Consider the following 20,393-nt stretch of genomic DNA (forward strand, 5'->3'; position numbering starts at 1 on the left):
TATCATGTGAAGTAAGCAAGTTTTATACAACAGGGTTAGTCGTGGATAGGCCAGGCCCCCTGTAGTATCCCTGTTTTTTTTTATTTTGACTCCTTTACCCTCAGAAACAGAATATTATTTACATAAATTATTCAAGAAGCCTTACAAGTTGATTGAGATATTGAACTTTTATGCATATACCTTTTATCTTTTTTTTTTCTTTTTTTCTTTTTTTCTTTTTTTGGCACAATGATCCCATAACATTTCTCCGAATTAATTAACTATGTGTCACTTATGCTTGACCAAACATGGAACTTAGATAAGAGAAAAACCCCTATTTGCTTCTTTTAAGCTTTAAGCACCTCCTACAGGCAACCAGCTAAACAATGACAGACAGACCCATCTGATAAAACCTCAGAAACCAACCGCAAATCGCATAAAAATTCAATCTTGACAGGCAATGAGTAAGAAATTGACCTGAATCCCCTTTGAACGGAGAACGGAGAACGGAGAACGGTTCTTTTTTTTTCTTGAAAATATCCTTCCATCTCTTCGAACCGGTTGGAAGAGAGGAAGGGTTCGAAGAGCAAATGGGGGATTCGGGAGGTTGTTGGGTTTCGGGTTCGGGCTTGGATTCGGGTTCTGGGCTGGGCTGGGCTCGGGTTTGGAGGACGCCGTCGACGAAGAGCTCGTCGGCGGTGAGGAGATTCGGGGGGGTGGAGCTGGTCAGGGTTGTTGCTAAGGTTCCAGAAGTCGAACTCCGGCGAGGTGGAGGAGGAGGTTCTCAGAGTTTGGGGAAAAGATGAGACGTGGTTCGTGCGAGGGTACTGTTGGGTTTTTATTATTGATGAATGGGCTTGGGGCCACATGGGTGTGGGGCCCGCGATCAGCAAAGAAAGTAATTTTTAATTTTTCATCTCTTCTGCTGAGGTGCTCAGAGTTTGGACTGGTGTTTCCTAATAATGTTTCGGTGGTCAGGTCGCACATGTTCTCTGTAGGGCTCTTCTTATTACACTCCGTCCAAAACTCCCACCAGAACCCATTGAATTATTATGAGCATATGAGGTTGAGACATGCGATGCCATTTATTCAAATAAATTATACTTGTCTTTGTATTTTTTGTGAATTTTAGAGATGCAATTTATGGACGGTTACTGTTTCAGGGTTCCCCTTTATGCTCTTCAACAAGCATAGCCATATCAAGAACGTATACTACTATTTATTCAAAAGTTTTATGCCAATAATTTGTTCCCTTATACCGACTTAAAGTATTTTCGTAGTATTATTAATTACTTGTATAAATGACATTTCAATATGTCACTCGTATCTTTAATGCAATTTACAATTTTTTCTGCCTTGAACTAGTGCCAGGATAGTAACTTAATTTTATAAACAAAAAGTCTCCACGTATCTTGAGTTATTTTTCGCATTGTTTACATTGTTCTTCAAAAATCAACGTACCCCAATACTCTTGCTGGTTGTTTCTGAACTGAATTCTTCGTAAGAATGTTGCTTTGGCTGAATTATGTAGATCCAAAGCTCTAAATTAAGGGATGCTATCAAGGATGCGATCTTCTTTGCTCATGAATTAATTGTTCTTTTTAATTAATTTAACCTAAAGGGTGCCAATAATTTGTTCTCTTATACCAACTTAAAGTGCATATATCCTTAGAAATATATCGCTATGTTGTTAATTTGTTTGCATTTATGGTTATATGTTGAATATATTTCTAGCCATTTATTTTCTTTACCAAAGTTGTGAACTGTAAACTCATACACCCGAGTACAGTTGTGCTCTGTGCTTGCATTGAAGTCACATGCATAGTCCTTGTGCAGATTTTTTTTTTAAAGATGGGTTGCAAAAGGAAAGATTTTTTTTGAAAGGAAGTTGAATATATTAACATCATGTCTAAAATGTTACAGGAATAGTACATATTTGTCTAGTTCTTTTCGTCGCTTATGTTTTCTTCTTCATTCCAATCATGAAATTATTGTAGCTCCAACCATTTTTTCCTACAAATATACGTTCTTCTCGTTCTCTGTGCTCGTCTTTTTTTCTTAACAAATGCGGGAATCAAGAAGTTTTTTTAATTTTTAGTTACTGTCATCCTCACTCTTCCTAGTCTACCTAAGATCTAAAGATCCACTATTCATGCTACGTTAAATTACGGTAGCAAAACGGAATATTGTAATATTTTTTAAAAATTCTGTAACATTTTAAAAAGAATTAGGAAAAATAAAAAAAAGACAGGGTGCACACTAGTAACTATAGAAATCCAAATCTTCTAGTAGTGAGTTGTCATCATCTCCCAATCTAGATCAATAGGCACTTCTATTAATCCTAGAAGGCGCTTTAGGAGCATTAGCATGTTAGCTCTGCCACGTCAGAATGAATCATTGTTGAGGGAATTGACCTATCAGGTTCTGACACATCATGCTCTATGTTTGTAGGGATCTTAACCGTGCGCCGTGGGGATTGCCCTAGGTCTTCATCGAGTGTATGATGTATGATGAATCGGATGAGGGTATTGGCATTCTCTCGTGAAAGCCTGAATCTTTGTAGAAGGAAAGGATCTAAGTTGATGATGCAAAAAAATACTGTAACATTTACAAAATAAAACATTTAAAAAAGAAATAGCAAAAATAAAAATAAAGGCAGAGTGCACACTAGTAACTATAGGAATCCAAATCTTCTAGTAGTGAGTCGTCATCATCGTCAGCCTAGACATCTCCCAATCTAGATCAATAGTCACTTCTATTAATCCTAGAAGGCGCTTCAGGAGCATTAGCCGAAGTTCACAATCATTCCGACTCAGCCATCTTGGTTGAACGAAGGACCTGGTTTCCCGACAACAATCTCGGTTGAGGGATCGATCTTGCTGTAGAACATAGAATGTTGATCGGTGCCTAGTTCTTGTAATTAATATGTGACTCGTTGTCAGGATAAAACAGGTGGGAAAATCATTTATCGGGAAATTAGTATTATACTTTTGTATGGTGGTCGAAACTATATATGATCCTAAACAAAGGGCTCTCATTCCTTTGATGCTAATGGAAAATAACCATTGGCACCAATTTATCCAAGGCTGGTTTAAAATGTATATAGCTGATGGTCTCACCTTGATCTTGTTGTGCGCAGCGGAAATTTCGGCAGAGTTTCTGGTGCACAATGAGAGAGAAAGATCAATAAGAATTCCTGTCTCACCAAGGAAACAAGAATCTGAAGCGGATATCTCAACAAAGTGAGATATCGGCTCTTCCTCTCATCAGTTCTAGGACTGACCTGTCGAGGGATCCTAAAAACTATTACAATGGCCACAAACTCAAACAACTAATTTACGTGGTTCGGCAAACTGCCTACGTCCACGGGGCAAGGAGGGGGGATCTACTATTAGAAAGAAAAAGAATACAAATGGGTTTACAACTCTCACAATCTAAACCCTCAAATAGGCTCCTTGCTTTTCTTCACAAGAAAAGGTCAGCCTCCATATACTTTTTCTCTCTTCACAAAACCCTAAGATTTTCCTCTGCTGCAGCCGCTATTTTTCTTCTCTGCAGAAAACAACCGCAGCCAAAACAAAACTCTCCTAGCGCGAACCCCTTTTTTCTCAAAATCAGCCACAGCCAGTCTTTCACCTCTGCCTCCTTTTTCACCAAACCCTAGGCTAAAAATAGAGTTCCTATTTATAGCCTAGAGTCCATAGCAAAAACTCCTTGAAACCCGCTGGATTTTATGTATAAAGGCTCCCACGTGCTATCCAATCTCTTCACGAGATTTTGTGCATCTTTTGCCTCATCAACTCACGCGTTTTCCCTGCTGCTACTCTTCACTTGGGAAAGGTGGACCCCACTCACAGATCTGAGGAGATCGACGAAAGGAATTGAGAAATAGAGGCTTAAAGTACTCTCCAACTTTGATGAAGCTCAGTAAGTTGCTCTGATGCATGCTGTTATATGTTCTTAAATAACGAGCAAAACTTGTGTCAACTTAAGTGGATAGCAAAAAATTGACCACCAAACTTTTTAGTCACTCATATTACCTAGGGATCCTTGCATGATATAAAAATATTTTTTATATTAATAAATGAGTAGCTAGAAAGTTTGGTAGACATTAACTTTAGTTGATAAGAGTCTAGCTCCTTAAATAACTCCTTCACCTTTTTAGCCTCGAAAAGTTCTCCTATAATAATATTATCAGTATGTCCTAGTCAACTGCTTTAGTCGTATCCTAGATTAACAACAAATTGGTTCTTTTTTTTAAATCCATGTAGCAAGGAATGATGTATATGTCAATGTGGTGCAGAGAGTCAGGGAGGCCTCCGAATCAGTGGAGGTTGTAACAGTTCCTTGCGTTCCTCTTCTGTTTAAAGATAGTCAGATTGTAATCTGGAGGGGTCCTTACGTTCTTCTTCTGTTTAAAGATAGTCAGATTGTAATCCGGAGGGGTCCTTGGTACCAAGCTCTTTCATTGAACTTGGTAGTGAGGTGGCCAAATTTAGTCCCTACATCATGCCTCAGAGATGGAGCCTCTATTTTAAAGTAGGTGAATAGTAATTGAGGCCCTATCTTTCATCGCCTTGTTCCGGAATCTTTTGACGAAGGTATCGACTAACTCTCCGTCCTTCTGCTTCTCATCGAGCAACGATCCGATAGATATCTCGGTGTCGTCGTCGAAGAAGTTGGCCAGGAACTTGGTCTCCATGTCATCCCAGCTGTTCACGCTGCCTGGCTTGAGGCGGCGATACCAATCGAAGGCGGCTCCGCGAAGAGTGCCGACGAATGACCGCACCATCAGAGGCTCATTACCAGAGATCACCCCCAAGTGCGATTTGAAGTAAATCAAATGCTGGGTAGGTGAACCCATCCCATTAAACGGCGTGAAGTTAATTAGATTAAACTTCGCCGGATATGGGATCGATTCCCATTCTCTTGGGTATGGGCAAGGAATGCCTGTTTTCTTCGTCTCTTGAGCGGAGATCAATGTGTTGATTTTGCTTTCGAGGTTCTTGATCTTCAGACTTTCGCCTGTGTCTTCATTGGCATTCTCATTACCACCCCCTGCATTGACAGGATGATCATTGGTATTCTGAGCATTTGTATCATCATCTTCCAGATTAACCGGGTTACGACGATTCTGCTCGCCTTATTGGTTCGTCAATGCTTGGATTTGTTGGTCATGCATTTCTCTCATCTGCTGCATGGCCATCTCCATCTCAAACTTGAGACTTTCTTTCTGCTTAGCCAAAGCGTCTTCAAGCATCTTGGCCATCTGCTCCGCACTTATCATAAGTGACTCTTTCGACCCTTCAATTTTTTTCCCAATGCTCTGGGGTTAGTCACCTAGAACTTAAAATTGGAACTAAGATAATATATGAGATAAATTTTTAAGGTGTTAGTCAAATAAAACTAAAACTAGAACAAAATTTTACAGTAATAGTCAAGTAGAACTGTAACAAAACTAGAATTGGGATAATTGTACAAAATTATCCCACTTTTTTATTTTTCTATACAAAATTTTTACAGTATTAGTCAAGTAGAACTCTAACAAAACTAGAATTGAGATAATTGCACAAAATTATCCCACTTTTTTTATTTTTATATACAAAGTTTTCACAGATACAAAATGAGAGTTCTAGTCTCTCAAATTACTCCAAGTTTTAGCTTGGAACTAGGTGGTAAAAAACTAGAACTCATATTTGTTTTCGCCAAAAGTTGGTTTTGTTGTCGAATTCATTATATCTTCGGTCGATTACAATAAATTCAAAGAAAACAGCCTTTTTATAAGACTCTTTTACACAACAAAAAGAAAATTACAACTCTTGAGAAAATAAACGCAGGATCGTTTTTTGGATCACTGCTTTCGTGGGATCTTTGCCTGTGCCGGGAGCGCTTTGACTCGTGGACCACCAAATCACAGATTCTGATTGAACCGTGAGGGGTTTATGATTCTGACTTCGTTTATCGAAGTGAGAAATTGAAACGATATCTTATCGATGTAAGATAGTCGTTCTTCTTGAAATCAAGTCAAAGCCTGATTATCAAGGATTGACCGTAAGATCAGTACCTCTGCTCTCTCTCTGCTCTGGATTGCTCTCAAGTGCTCAACTTTTGATCTCTGCTGGCCCCTTGGATCTCTGCTCGAAGCCCCCTGGAAAAATGGCTTTAGGAGGGTATTTATAACCTCCAAGAACAGTTGGCAGAAAACACGGGCGAGACAGTGTTTGCTGTCTCGCTGGCCGAGACAGTGTTTGCTGTCTCGCCCAGCGAGACAGTAATTTTGCTGTCTCGCCCAGCGAGACAGTAAAATACTGTCTACATTTCTGGCAGTTTTCGATGTAACTGCTTTCCCACGTTTCAAACTCCGTTATTTTGGCAGTTATCCACGTGATTCTCGCCCACGACGTTTTCCACGTTCTTGAACAGTTAGTGGCCACGTGTAGGCGGTTGCAAAACAGTTTCTTGAACCACTGATAACTGTCTCGTGTGCGAGACAGTAAATTCTGTCTCGCACGGCGAGACAGTAAATACTGTCTCGCAGAGGGGATTTTGGCTTTGGTCCTAACTGTTTAAAGGTTTGACCAAGATGGGAATTTGAGACGATCCTAACTGTTTAAAGGTTTGATCGTTCAATTTGTGGACCTCTCGTTCATGGAACGAATCGAGAGGGGATTTTGGCTTTGGTCCTAACTGTTTAAAGGTTTGACCAAGATGGGAATTTGAGACGATCCTAACTGTTTAAAGGTTTGATCGTTCAATTTGTGGACCTCTCGTTCATGGAACGAATCGAGAGGGGATTTTGGCTTTGGTCCTAACTGTTTAAAGGTTTGACCAAGATGGGAATTTGAGACGATCCTAACTGTTTAAAGGTTTGATCGTTCAATTTGTGGACCTCTCGTTCATGGAACGAATCGAGAGGGGATTTTGGCTTTGGTCCTAACTGTTTAAAGGTTTGACCAAGATGGGAATTTGAGACGATCCTAACTGTTTAAAGGTTTGATCGTTCAATTTGTGGACCTCTCGTTCATGGAACGAATCGAGAGGGGATTTTGGCTTTGGTCCTAACTGTTTAAAGGTTTGACCAAGATGGGAATTTGAGACGATCCTAACTGTTTAAAGGTTTGATCGTTCAATTTGTGGACCTCTCGTTCATGGAACGAATCGAGAGGGGATTTTGGCTTTGGTCCTAACTGTTTAAAGGTTTGACCAAGATGGGAATTTGAGACGATCCTAACTGTTTAAAGGTTTGATCGTTCAATTTGTGGACCTCTCGTTCATGGAACGAATCGAGAGGGGATTTTGGCTTTGGTCCTAACTGTTTAAAGGTTTGACCAAGATGGGAATTTGAGACGATCCTAACTGTTTAAAGGTTTGATCGTTCAATTTGTGGACCTCTCGTTCATGGAACGAATCGAGAGGGGATTTTGGCTTTGGTCCTAACTGTTTAAAGGTTTGACCAAGATGGGAATTTGAGACGATCCTAACTGTTTAAAGGTTTGATCGTTCAATTTGTGGACCTCTCGTTCATGGAACGAATCGAGAGGGGATTTTGGCTTTGGTCCTAACTGTTTAAAGGTTTGACCAAGATGGGAATTTGAGACGATCCTAACTGTTTAAAGGTTTGATCGTTCAATTTGTGGACCTCTCGTTCATGGAACGAATCGAGAGGGGATTTTGGCTTTGGTCCTAACTGTTTAAAGGTTTGACCAAGATGGGAATTTGAGACGATCCTAACTGTTTAAAGGTTTGATCGTTCAATTTGTGGACCTCTCGTTCATGGAACGAATCGAGAGGGGATTTTGGCTTTGGTCCTAACTGTTTAAAGGTTTGACCAAGATGGGAATTTGAGACGATCCTAACTGTTTAAAGGTTTGATCGTTCAATTTGTGGACCTCTCGTTCATGGAACGAATCGAGAGGGGATTTTGGCTTTGGTCCTAACTGTTTAAAGGTTTGACCAAGATGGGAATTTGAGACGATCCTAACTGTTTAAAGGTTTGATCGTTCAATTTGTGGACCTCTCGTTCATGGAACGAATCGAGAGGGGATTTTGGCTTTGGTCCTAACTGTTTAAAGGTTTGACCAAGATGGGAATTTGAGACGATCCTAACTGTTTAAAGGTTTGATCGTTCAATTTGTGGACCTCTCGTTCATGGAACGAATCGAGAGGGGATTTTGGCTTTGGTCCTAACTGTTTAAAGGTTTGACCAAGATGGGAATTTGAGACGATCCTAACTGTTTAAAGGTTTGATCGTTCAATTTGTGGACCTCTCGTTCATGGAACGAATCGAGAGGGGATTTTGGCTTTGGTCCTAACTGTTTAAAGGTTTGACCAAGATGGGAATTTGAGACGATCCTAACTGTTTAAAGGTTTGATCGTTCAATTTGTGGACCTCTCGTTCATGGAACGAATCGAGAGGGGATTTTGGCTTTGGTCCTAACTGTTTAAAGGTTTGACCAAGATGGGAATTTGAGACGATCCTAACTGTTTAAAGGTTTGATCGTTCAATTTGTGGACCTCTCGTTCATGGAACGAATCGAGAGGGGATTTTGGCTTTGGTCCTAACTGTTTAAAGGTTTGACCAAGATGGGAATTTGAGACGATCCTAACTGTTTAAAGGTTTGATCGTTCAATTTGTGGACCTCTCGTTCATGGAACGAATCGAGAGGGGATTTTGGCTTTGGTCCTAACTGTTTAAAGGTTTGACCAAGATGGGAATTTGAGACGATCCTAACTGTTTAAAGGTTTGATCGTTCAATTTGTGGACCTCTCGTTCATGGAACGAATCGAGAGGGGATTTTGGCTTTGGTCCTAACTGTTTAAAGGTTTGACCAAGATGGGAATTTGAGACGATCCTAACTGTTTAAAGGTTTGATCGTTCAATTTGTGGACCTCTCGTTCATGGAACGAATCGAGAGGGGATTTTGGCTTTGGTCCTAACTGTTTAAAGGTTTGACCAAGATGGGAATTTGAGACGATCCTAACTGTTTAAAGGTTTGATCGTTCAATTTGTGGACCTCTCGTTCATGGAACGAATCGAGAGGGGATTTTGGCTTTGGTCCTAACTGTTTAAAGGTTTGACCAAAATGGGAATTTTGTGAGGGAAGATTGATCTAAAGAGGTGATCGAATCTCATCTCAGCAAAAGAGTATTCAGAAGTCATAGTAGGAGTTTAGTGGTTATCACTTTGTTCATAATGATCGGGGTTATCCCTAAGAATATTACATTTAACATTCTTCCGGGAACTTCCCGTTATATGATTTATCCACCCCCAGCTTCCTTTGCGAAACCGGGTTTAACATTGTACTCAGTTGGATAATCGAGAAGCAGTTTATACTCATATACTCTTTGGAGTGTGGGGAAACAGTTTATACTCGTGCACCCACTGGAGTTGTATGGTCGTCTTTACTCGACTTCTTTCGTCGTTATGACGCCGGAGTCAATTAGGGCTTGGATCTTGTTTTTGAGTCCAAAGCAAATCTCAGTGGGATGAAGAACCCTTCTGTGGTACGCACAGTAGTTTGGATCCGTAATCCTCTTAGCTCCATCCTGATCTTTAATAGGTGGTAGCTCGATTTTGTCATTAGCGAGGAGGTATTCCAAGATGGCTGGAGCTTCATCATCTTCGAAAGAATATTCCTTTTGAAACCTCGGATCGAGAGTCGCATTCTCAATGATTGCAGATGTCATTGGTTGGCCTCTCTCAGCTTTCTTTCTTTTAAGAAAGTGCTCAGCTTGTTCACCCCGAGATTTTAACTCCTTCCAAGTTGTGGATGGCACAACCCCCAGAGCTTCCAGGACATCTATGGAGAGGTTATTGTGGCATGTTTGCAGGATGAACTCCTCTGTAATAGGATCTCTGCAATTTATTGCTTTGCCACGGAAGCGTTTGACAAAATCGTCGACTGACTCTCCGTCTTTTTGCTTCTCATCCAAAAGAGTTCCGATTGACACTTCGGTGTCATCATCGAAGAAGTTGCTGAGGAACAAACTTTCCATGTCATCCCAGCAATTGATGCTCCCTGGCTTGAGCCGTCGGTACCAATCGAAGGCGGGCCCACGAAGGGTGCCAACGAATGACCGGATCATTAAGGCCTCGTTTCCAGAGATTATGCCCAAATGAGACTTGAAATAAATCAAGTGTTGAATCGGCGAACTCTTCCCTTCAAACGGTGTGAAGTTAATCAGATTGAATTTGGTCGGGTATGGTATTGAATCCCATTCCCTCGGATAAGGACATGGAATACCCGTCTTCTTAACTTCTTGAGCCGTCATCAAAGCATTGATTTTGTCTTCAAGTTTTTGCATTTTCCCGTCATCGTCTTCATTTCTTTCTGAATGATGTCGAGTAAAGATAATTGGACCACCCCCAGTGAGAGGTGCTATTGAACCACCCCCAATATCGTTATTGGGAGGATCCGTTAAACCACCCCCAGCGTTATTGTCATTGGGAGGTGTATCAGCCCTAATGACTTAATCCACCTCTGGATCACTGTCCTCTACAACATTCCGAGTGTGGTGGCTGGATTCAAATCGCTGATTGGACTCAGGAGGTTGAGGCTGTTGAGTTAACAGTTCTCTCATTTGTTGGATAGCCAACTTCATTTCTGTCTTCACTTCAGCTCTAATTTCTTCACGTTGTTTGGCTAGAGCTTCCTGAAGTATTTGAGTGAACTGATCAGCAGTGATTGTGAATACTTCTCTGATTTGTCCTGTGCTAGACATTGTATCATCAGAAGCGATTGCAGAATAAGTGTCCGAGAATTCATCCTCCGAGGACATTCCTTCTTGCATTCTCTTGTAGTCTTTGCGTCTGATAGCTCCTAATTGGAGTCGAGACATCCTTTGAGCAATTCTTAGATTGACTTTTCCTTTCGGGGAAAAGTCGGGATTTGAGTCACTTGAATGCTGTTTAGACTTTCTTCTATCAGCTACGTTGATGGTGACTTCAGGGAATTCATCATCTTGGGCAGCTGATTTTCTTTTGCGGAAATGTCTCAGCTTAGGCTTCGACGATACAGAGACTCTTCGTGGGATGGCTTCTCGTTTGAAACAATCACATCCTGATAATGCTGCTTTAACGAGTCGCGCACAGGAACAACGAGAGTTTATCTCTCGAATAACTCTCTTTCGAAAATTATTCACAACCCCAACTTGATAATACGATTCATCGGTATGATTGCCAAAAAATCGTATCTTCTGTTGGTATGATCTCCCAGGTATGACGATATCATTTGGTGAATGCGTCTTCTTCTGGGGGTATAAAACCTTATTGGCATTCTCAGGACAATTTATTTTTGTCTTTAAGCGATCCAAGGTTATGTCGGGAGTCGCACGTTTAGAACCACCCCCTTGTGGGTATGGAGTCTTAACGGGCTCCGAATGCTGATTTTGCATAAGTCCAGACTTTGGAATCCAAACTTGACGAAGTTTTGGTGATTCTTTGGTCACCATTTCCTTTTGGCGGAGTTTCGGTGATTCTTTGGTCACCGTTTCCTTCCTCCTTTCTCGTCTTTGTTGTAAGAGAGCACGGGCATGAACAACGTTTGCACGACGTTTTTGTATACGTTCTTTGAGGGTCGAACGAGCCCTTTTGACGAGTGTCCATTCCTCCGTTGTGAATTGTGCAGAAACGTGAGTAGTTCGTCGTTGCGTTGAACGAACCACTTGTTGTTTCCTCGACTCTAAATCCGCATAATAACGAACTCCGTCGGTTTGTTCAAATGCCTTAGCTATTTGACGAGCACGACGCTGACGCTGTCTCTGACGAGCTCTTTTCGTCAATGTCGTCGGGCTTTGATTCGATGACTCTTCAATTAGATAAGAGCCATTTTGAGCAGAGGTGTTGCGAGTGAAATTCTCAGCAACAATCAAGCGAGAGTCTTCATTTTGTGCCTTCTTTGGCATGCAACTCTTCCTCAATTGTGAGATCCTCTTGTACTTGCGAGATAATGAAGATCTTGAAGAGGATGATGAGAGATATTCCTCAAACTTGGTCTGGTCGAATTCGTATTCGACCATGGATTCAACTGGAATCTTGATCGGCTGCGACACGACGGTCTCGGCAGCGAGACCGTTGGCTCCCACTGTGGTCGCCAGCTTGTTTGGGTCAAAAGTTGGTTTTGTCATGGAATTCATTATATCTTCGGTCGATTACAATAAATTCAAAGAAAACAGCCTTTTTATAAGACTCTTTTACACAACAAAAAGAAATCTTGAAATCAAGTCAAAGCCTGGTTATCAAGGAGTGGCCGTAAGATCAGCACATCTGCTCTCTCTCTGCTCTGGATTGCTCTCAAGTGCTCAACTTTTGATCTCTGCTGGCCGCCCCTGTGAAAATGGCCTTCGGGGGGTATTTATAACCCTCTGGATGAACAGTGCTCGCGAGACAGCATTTGCTGTCTCGGCGGGCGAGACAGTGTTTGCTGTCTCGCTGGCCGAGACAGTGTTTGCTGTCTCGCCCAGCGAGACAGTAAATTTGCTGTCTCGCCCAGCGAGACAGTAAAATACTGTCTACATTTCTGGCAGTTTTCGATGTAACTGCTTTCCCACGTTTCAAACTCCGTTATTTTGGCAGTTATCCACGTGATTCTCGCCCACGACGTTTTCCACGTTCTTGAACAGTTAGTGGCCACGTGTAGGGCAGTTACAAAGGTAGTTTTGACCATCTGAAAGCTGTCTCACGTGCGAGACAGTAAATTCTATCTCGCACGGCGAGACAGCAAAGACTGTCTCGCTTGGGCGAGACAGTAAAGATCTGTCTCCGTGGCGAGACAGTAAAGACTGTCTCGCACGGCGAGACAGTAAAGACTGTCTCGCGCGGCGAGACAGTCAAGTCTGTCTCGCATGGCAAGACATTCAAGACTTGTGTTCTTCTGCCTTTTTGGATGATTTCCTCTTGAGCTGTATTTGGATATCTTTCAGCATTTTTTGACGCCTACAATATTTATTTTGTTATTTTTTTATATTTCTTTTTTTTACTTCTTTCCTATTATGGTTATCACCATCATTAGACCATCATCATAATAATAATTGTCAATATCTTATAGTCTAACCAAAAGTTATTTTATAGTAAAGAACATTATTGTAAGCAATTATCAATCAATAATAATAAGTTTAAAATACATAAATAGTATTTATATCTACAAAATGCATAAACATATACTTCATGATTATAAAAATTTATCTCACGTTATTTTATCAAAATATCTCTCTTTACAAAATTGTTCCTATTTATCCCACTACCGAAAAATTATTCCACTTTAACAATTATCTTATTTCATATAAAAATGTATCAATTGACTAACAAGCCCGATTTCAAATATCTGTATTTATTTCAAATAAATCCTAATCTTTTTGTAGTTTGAGATGGGCCCCTTTATGGAGTACAAACTACAAACCCCATTCATAACAGCCCAGTCTCATTCATGGTTATATAATCCATTTCTAGAATATCCGAGGGCCCAACTGGAAAATTCGCATCGTCTTCCTCCTCTATTCGTAAAAGAAAATTTACGCTCATCAGCGAGCTTTTCCGAGTTTTCTCCATCTCAAATGCAGCGAATTCAACGAACCAGAACCCTAACCCTAAAAAGCTCACTTCTTTTTCGCCCCAAATCCCAAGGCCCCTACGACCCCCCGTTCTCCCCGATCCCCAAACCCCCCAAAAACCCTAACCCTAAAAAAACCCCAGCTCCCTCTAAATCCAAGCCACCCCTGATCAAATCTGACCTCCCCTTCGATTTCCGATACTCCTACTCCGAATCCGACCCGAATGCGGAAGCAATTGGGTTCAGAGAACCGCCTCGGTTCTCTCCGTTTGGGCCCGGTCGACTGGACCGGAAATGGGACGGAGTTAAGGCGAGTTGCGATGAGGAGATTGAGAAAGATAGGGTTTTGAGAGAGAGGGAGGAGAGATTGGGGGAGCCGTTGACGGAGACGGAGGGGGCCGAGCTCGTGGAGAGGTATCGGAATAGTGATTGCTCTCGGCAAATCAATCTAGGTACTACTTTGATCTTTATGTGCAAAATGTTGGTGGTAAGCATTTCAGGATGTTGGTAGCCTTTGGGAAGTGTTAAATAACTTGAAATGTGATTATTTGGGTGAAAATATTGAAGAATGTTGCTAGATTAAGTAATTTTTTGCACCAAACTGAGTTGTGTTTGATTTAGGGGTTTGCACTTTGATACCTTGATGTTCTATTTTGTGAATATGATACTTTAAAGTTTTCAAAATTAACTTTGATTTGACGATAAGATGCCCCGAAGTCCAGTTTTTGTCTTTACTTTCTCCAAATTAAAAAAACTAAACTGAAAATTGGTAATAAAAGAAATGTTGCTCATCCACTTTTCTATGTTGTAAGAAATTAATGTTAACTTTTTTGCACTTTGGGGTAAAATGTCAGAAACAGGTGAAATGCTAGAGTATTAAAGTGCATATATCCTTAGAAATATATCGCTATGTTGTTAATTTGTTTGCATTTATGGTTATATGTTGAATATATTTCTGGCCTTATATTTTCTTTACCAAAGTTGTGAACTGTAAACTCATACACCCGAGTACAGTTGTGCTCTGTGCTTGCATTGAAGTCACATGCATAGTCCTTGTGCAGATTTTTTTTTTTAAAGATGGGTTGCAAAAGGAAAGATTTTTTTTGAAAGGAAGTTGAATATATTAACATCATGTCTAAAATGTTACAGGAATAGTACATATTTGTCTAGTTCTTTTCGTCGCTTATGTTTTCTTCTTCATTCCAATCATGAAATTATTGTAGCTCCAACCATTTTTTCCTTGAAATGTACGTTCTTCTCGCTCTCTGTGCTCGTCTTTTTTTCTTAACAAATGCGGGAATAAGAAGTTAGTCAGATTGTATTCACAATCATTCTGACTCAGCCATCTTGGTTGAACTAAGGACCTGGTTTTCCGACAACAATCTCAGTTGAGGGATCTTGCTGTAGAACATAGAATGTTGATTGGTGTGTAGAAGAAATTACCTTACCAGTTACTTCATATCTAAAATCATACAACTTTGGATCAACACTTCAAATGCCTAATCCTCATAGGAAACCCTTGTTATGAATACTGCAAAGCATCAGGCATGTTCCTCACTGCTTCTTTTCAAAGCATGGCATTTGCGTCATTTTAAACATATTTTGCACTTCAATGTGGGGAGAGCTTAGGGTGCCTCTTATTAAACAATGAGCACCGTCCTTATGAGATGCATTGTACTGCTGCTAATGACTCTTTGTATGTTTTCAGACATGATTTTTTTTTGTGAGGGGTTGGGGTGGGGGGTGGGGTGGGGTGGGGGGGTAACTCATGGCTTTATTTTCCTCTTGGGCGGGCTAATTTATAAGCGTTGTTTTTTAATTTGCTAGTTTTGATTATTTATCTCAAACATAGAATTGAGCGAAAAATTATTGTTCAAAATTATGCTCAATTTCAGGGAAGGGTGGCGTAACTCATAACTTGCTAGATGATATCCACAACCACTGGAGGAGAGCTGAAGCCGTGAGAATTAAGTGTCTTGGAGTACCAACCCTTGACATGGACAACATTTGCTTCCACCTCGAGGTAGCAATACAGGGTATATGAAGACTATATATCCTGTAAATGTTTCCTATCCATCGCCTACACTACTGGAGCCTAGTTCTTATAATATGTGACTCTCATTGTCAGGATAAAACAGGTGGAAAAATCATTTATCAGAAAATTAATATTATACTTTTGTATCGTGGTCGAAACTATGATCCTAAACAAAGGCCTGTCATTCCTTTGATGCTATGGAAACCATTGGCACCAATTTATCCAAGGCTGGTTAACTAAACAAAGGCCTGTCATTCCTTTGATGCTATGGAAACCATTGGCACCAATTTATCCAAGGCTGGTTAAAAATGTAGCTGACTGTCATTCCTTTGATGCTATGGAAACCATTGGCACCAATTTATCCAAGGCTGGTTAAAAATGTAGCTGATGGTCTGACCTTTGAGGAGACGAAGGAATTGAGAAATAGAGGCTTGAACTCTCCAGCTTTGATGAAGCTTAGTAAGTTGCTCTGATGCATGCTGTTATATATGCTTAAATTACTCATTCGCCCTTTTAGCCTCGAAAAGTTCTCCTATAATAATATTATCAGCATGTCCTAGTCAGCTGCTTTATTCGTCTCCTTGATTAACAACAAATTGGTTCTTTTTTTTTATCCATGTAGCAAGGAATGGTGTATATGTCAATGTGGTGCAGAGAGTCAGGGAGGCCTTCGAATCAGCGGAGGTTGTAAGACTTGACTGTTCCCATGTTGAAACTAGTGACTGCAAGAAAATTGGCGTGAAGCTCAGAGTGCGTATACTGTGCACATATGACAATTTTAGCGGTTATTCGTTCCGTTGCTGAGTTTTTCTTTAGGGTTGACTGTGGATGGACCTCCTGTACTATAGCCCAATTTTGGACAGGCTCCCTGTAGTTCTGTTGGCGAGGATAGACCACCCGGTACCATTGCCCAAGTTCTGATAGATCCCCAGAGTGATTTTTTATTTTATTTTTACTCTTCAAAGGGTTAGTTAAAAAAAGTTCGCTTAGGGGATCTATCTGCACCAATAGAACTCGAAGTGTTCTGTCCGCATTTAATCTTTTTTACGGCAGTATTTGTTTTGTTAGCAACTGAAGTTTTCAATAGAAACGCTTGTCGTAGATATTCTATTCTTTTCAATTCTCAGCTCCTGACTGCTTTTTAACTCGTTGCAGGATTTGGTGCCTTGCGTTCCTCTTCTGTTTAAAGATAGTCAGATTGTAATCTGGAGGGGCAAGGATAGTCAAGACATAAATCAGTACCCCTCTCTCTCTCTACATTACCCTAACAAACAACGGATTGTATACAGAGTTAAAGGTTAAGCTAACCATCAATCCTAAAGTATAACCTTACAATTAGTACTTTTGGGTTGTTTTGTTAAACTCTATATAGTGGCATACTTGAAGAATAATACGAATATTTCCTTTTCTCGTATGTATGTATGTGTATGTACACACACGGATTGCTATGATTTCTTTGGTTCATATATGTTGGTTTACACATCTGTTATGGTAATTCACCGTTCGACTCACAGGTGTCGACTAAATGATAGCATCCAAGATAAAAGGAGTGGCCCTAACCAGACTAGTGGCCCAAAGCCCAGCACAGGACAATTTTGAGGATTCGGCTAAGCAACAAGTTGTCCATATCGGGGCAAAACATGGAACTAGTCGGGTATTTAATAATAAAGACGGCTCCTCAAAAATCCGCTCGACAAATCTTCCAGCTGTTTATTCGACCAGAAGTTCACCTAACTATCTAGTCGACGGACCACAATGACGACTCAAAAGCTGACATTAATTTCTTTGCAAAGAAGATAGGATCAAATTGAGCTTCCTTCAGGATAACCATCAGCGCTCTAACCAACACTGTAACATTGTCCGGTCCCATCAAGACCACAATTCTGATGATCGTCATGACTCAGCAGCCAGCTTGTTCATACCTCGCTGATAAGTCTCTTCCCGAATATCACGAGAATTGTCCTCTCTCTATGCGTGAAATGACTTCCCCTCTAGTCTCTGGATCCATGTAGCCCACCGTACCTGCCGCACTAGGAGACACGTTAGGCCCATTAGGCCCGTTGTTGCTATGGGACGCAATCGGGTGCATCACCGAGAGGCCAAAATCTATGATCATGTAGATGTAGGTGTAGACTACAAGGGCAGGCCTCCAATTTTAAATATAAATAGGCTATTGCCATTTTTAGTTTTTGTGAAAAAGAGAAGAGGATCACATCTTCCTTAAAAGTACTTCGTAAAGATGGGTATGATCATCAACTAAGTAATATTGAATAAAACTCTTAGATGCCAGATAGAATATACATTTTTAAACCGTCATGTAAATTATTCATTGTATACATCCGTATAACAAAAGAAAAACTTCTATACACTTAGATGTTGATTTGAATATTAACTGACATCACAAATCAAAAGGAGTCCATGTTTATTTCAACAACATGTTCAGGCGCGCGTATACGTCACCTCAACCATTATTCATGAGCATTGCCATGAAGAGATCATGCATAACAAACTTCATATGATTAATTTGTGAACATACCATCATGTACTCATTAACGTATCTTATACTACTTTAATCAAACAACTACTGCACGCAATTAATCACCACATTAATTAATTAGCCCCCAAGTACTCATTTGGTTCATCATCACGCATGCAGTTGGTTAGTATAAATTGACGAGGTGGTAGAGACTCACACGGTAGCATGCTTTTATGGTGAATGAATGATACATGAGAGGATCAAGCTGTGATATGATGCTCATGGACTCGTTCACTCGTCCGTTAATTCAAGCCATAAAGAGCTTTTATAAAAGTTATAAAAGGAGAAATGAGAAAAAATTCGAGGAACCCATTTGCTAATGAGATTGATCATTGCCAAATTAAAGCAATTTGAAAGGAGAAATCATAAAAAATCGCAGAGATTGGTTACCTCAGATTGTTAAGTGATTTTCCCCATTTCGAATGAGCTGAGAATTTGAAGAGAATATATCTGCCCTAATTTTTTTTAGGTTATTTGATTTGGAACGCGGGAACAGGGTTTAGGAGGGGGGTTTTGTTTACCGGAGTTGTTGGGTCGGAATGTCGGATCCGTTTTAAGCTCGGTTCCAAACGCTGGGGGTTGTTGGGACGATGGGCCTGAAATCGCAACCAAGGCCCGTTCGAGGCCATTTACAATCTCGGTCTTCGTTGGCCTATCTCGGCCCTCTGGGCTAACACAATCCGCGGCAAAGTAGCCCACATAGGCGACGGGGCCTCAATTTCACTCGGCGTAGGGGGAGCGATCCGAGGGTCGAGCACTCTGTGCAAGTCATCGGCGAAAATGTGCGGTACGGCGAATACAACAACATTCTTCGGCGTACCGCTCTCTTCGTACCGTTGGATCACCTTACAACCGGACAATAACTCCAACAATACTACTCCGAAGCTGTAAAACATCGCTCTCCGCGGTCAGACGCTGAAACCTATAATACTCTGGATCCATGTAGCCCACCGTGCCTGCCGCACTAGGAGACACGTTAGGCCCATTAGGCCCGTCGTCGCTATGGGACGCAATCGGGTGCATCAACGAGAGCCCAAAATCTATGATCATGTAGGTGTAGACCATAAGGGTAGGCTTCCAATTTTAGACCAGATGTTTGTGTAGACTACTTTGATCCCTATTGATTTTTTAGTTCTATTAAGGGCAAGGTATATAATCTATTATCAAGAGTTTCTAAGTAAAAAAAAAAAACTTTTTTTTAAAGTCAAACTTGGAATGGCTAGCTTTACATCAAATTTTTTATTTTTAACTTGAAAGATCGGCATTGTTCAAACCAAACTACAGTGGCTTAGTATAATATAGTTAGAGCACTACAAGCTGCTGGTGTCATAAACACAGAAGTCTATAAGGGTAACTGATTCCACTTATCCATTTAATCTCCAATTAATTCGATTATCTGATAGTTATTTATTAAAGTAAAATTTAATTGGGGTATACTATCTGAATTAGCAGAATATTAAATAGAGAATTTTAATAAATAGTTTGCGGAAATAAACATTGTTAGAAATCAAAAATTAAGTTTGTATATTTTGTTAGTTTAATTTCATGAGTTTGTACATTCCGAAAAATATTGAGACAGGATAAAGAACTAGCTGAATTTATAATATCTGAATTAAACAATGTCATTGGCCCTGGCGTCGCCTTGCCGCGGTCGTCGCCGCCGTAGCTGTCGCTGCAAGCCACCTGTCCGCCACGGCGTCCCGCGCAGCAGCAGCACCGCCTCGGACCGAGCAGTCAGTGCCGGTCGGTCATGGCACCGTCGTCGCCACCTCGAACCAAGTGCAGACATCGCTAACCCCGCCGCCCCGGCCGCTTAGCCGGCAGTCGCGCAACAGGTTCGGCACCGTGAATTTGCCGTCGGCCGCTCCGCCGAAGCCTAGGCAGCCGCCGCCGTCTCGCCGTACGCTACCGTTGGCCTAGCTGCAGTCGGCATCCTTCTATCTAATCGCCGGCCTCGGCCACGCATCATGACGTCGCCTGCCGGCCGCAGCCTAACATCGAGGTCGTCGCCCGCCGCAATCTCGACACCACCTAGCTGCTGGCTTACCGCCTCAGCCTCCCGCCTCTCCCCCCGCATGCGCAGTTCTCTGCCTGCTACGCAAGCTGTCTCAGCCTCACGCCTCAAGCATGGTGCAGCCGCCGTCCTGCGCGCAGTTGTCTAGCCGTCGCCTGCGTCCCGACCGCCGACAGGTCGCCGAGCCTCTGCAGCAAGCATTGCAGCCTCCGCCTTCGTCGCCGCCTCTGCTTGGCCCGCGAATTTATCTCTGCCGCTGCCAACCACACAGCCCTATCCATC

At 41.4% G+C, this 20,393-nt stretch overlaps 1 protein-coding gene across 1 annotated transcript; it reads left to right on the forward strand.

The window, feature by feature from the left end:
• Window positions 13,422-17,927, forward strand: LOC109845330 (CRS2-associated factor 2, mitochondrial-like). Its single transcript, XM_020414570.1, has 7 exons — window positions 13,422-13,978; window positions 15,422-15,549; window positions 15,655-15,788; window positions 15,929-16,020; window positions 16,184-16,311; window positions 16,717-16,858; window positions 17,076-17,927. Exons 1-7 carry the CDS (start codon window positions 13,531-13,533, stop codon window positions 17,084-17,086), a joined length of 1,083 nt encoding a protein of 360 aa, XP_020270159.1. The 5' UTR covers window positions 13,422-13,530; the 3' UTR covers window positions 17,087-17,927.

The sequence above is a fragment of the Asparagus officinalis genome, chromosome 6 (genome assembly GCF_001876935.1).
Source record: "Asparagus officinalis chromosome 6, Aspof.V1, whole genome shotgun sequence".
In the NCBI taxonomy this organism is placed as follows: domain Eukaryota; kingdom Viridiplantae; phylum Streptophyta; class Magnoliopsida; order Asparagales; family Asparagaceae; genus Asparagus; species Asparagus officinalis.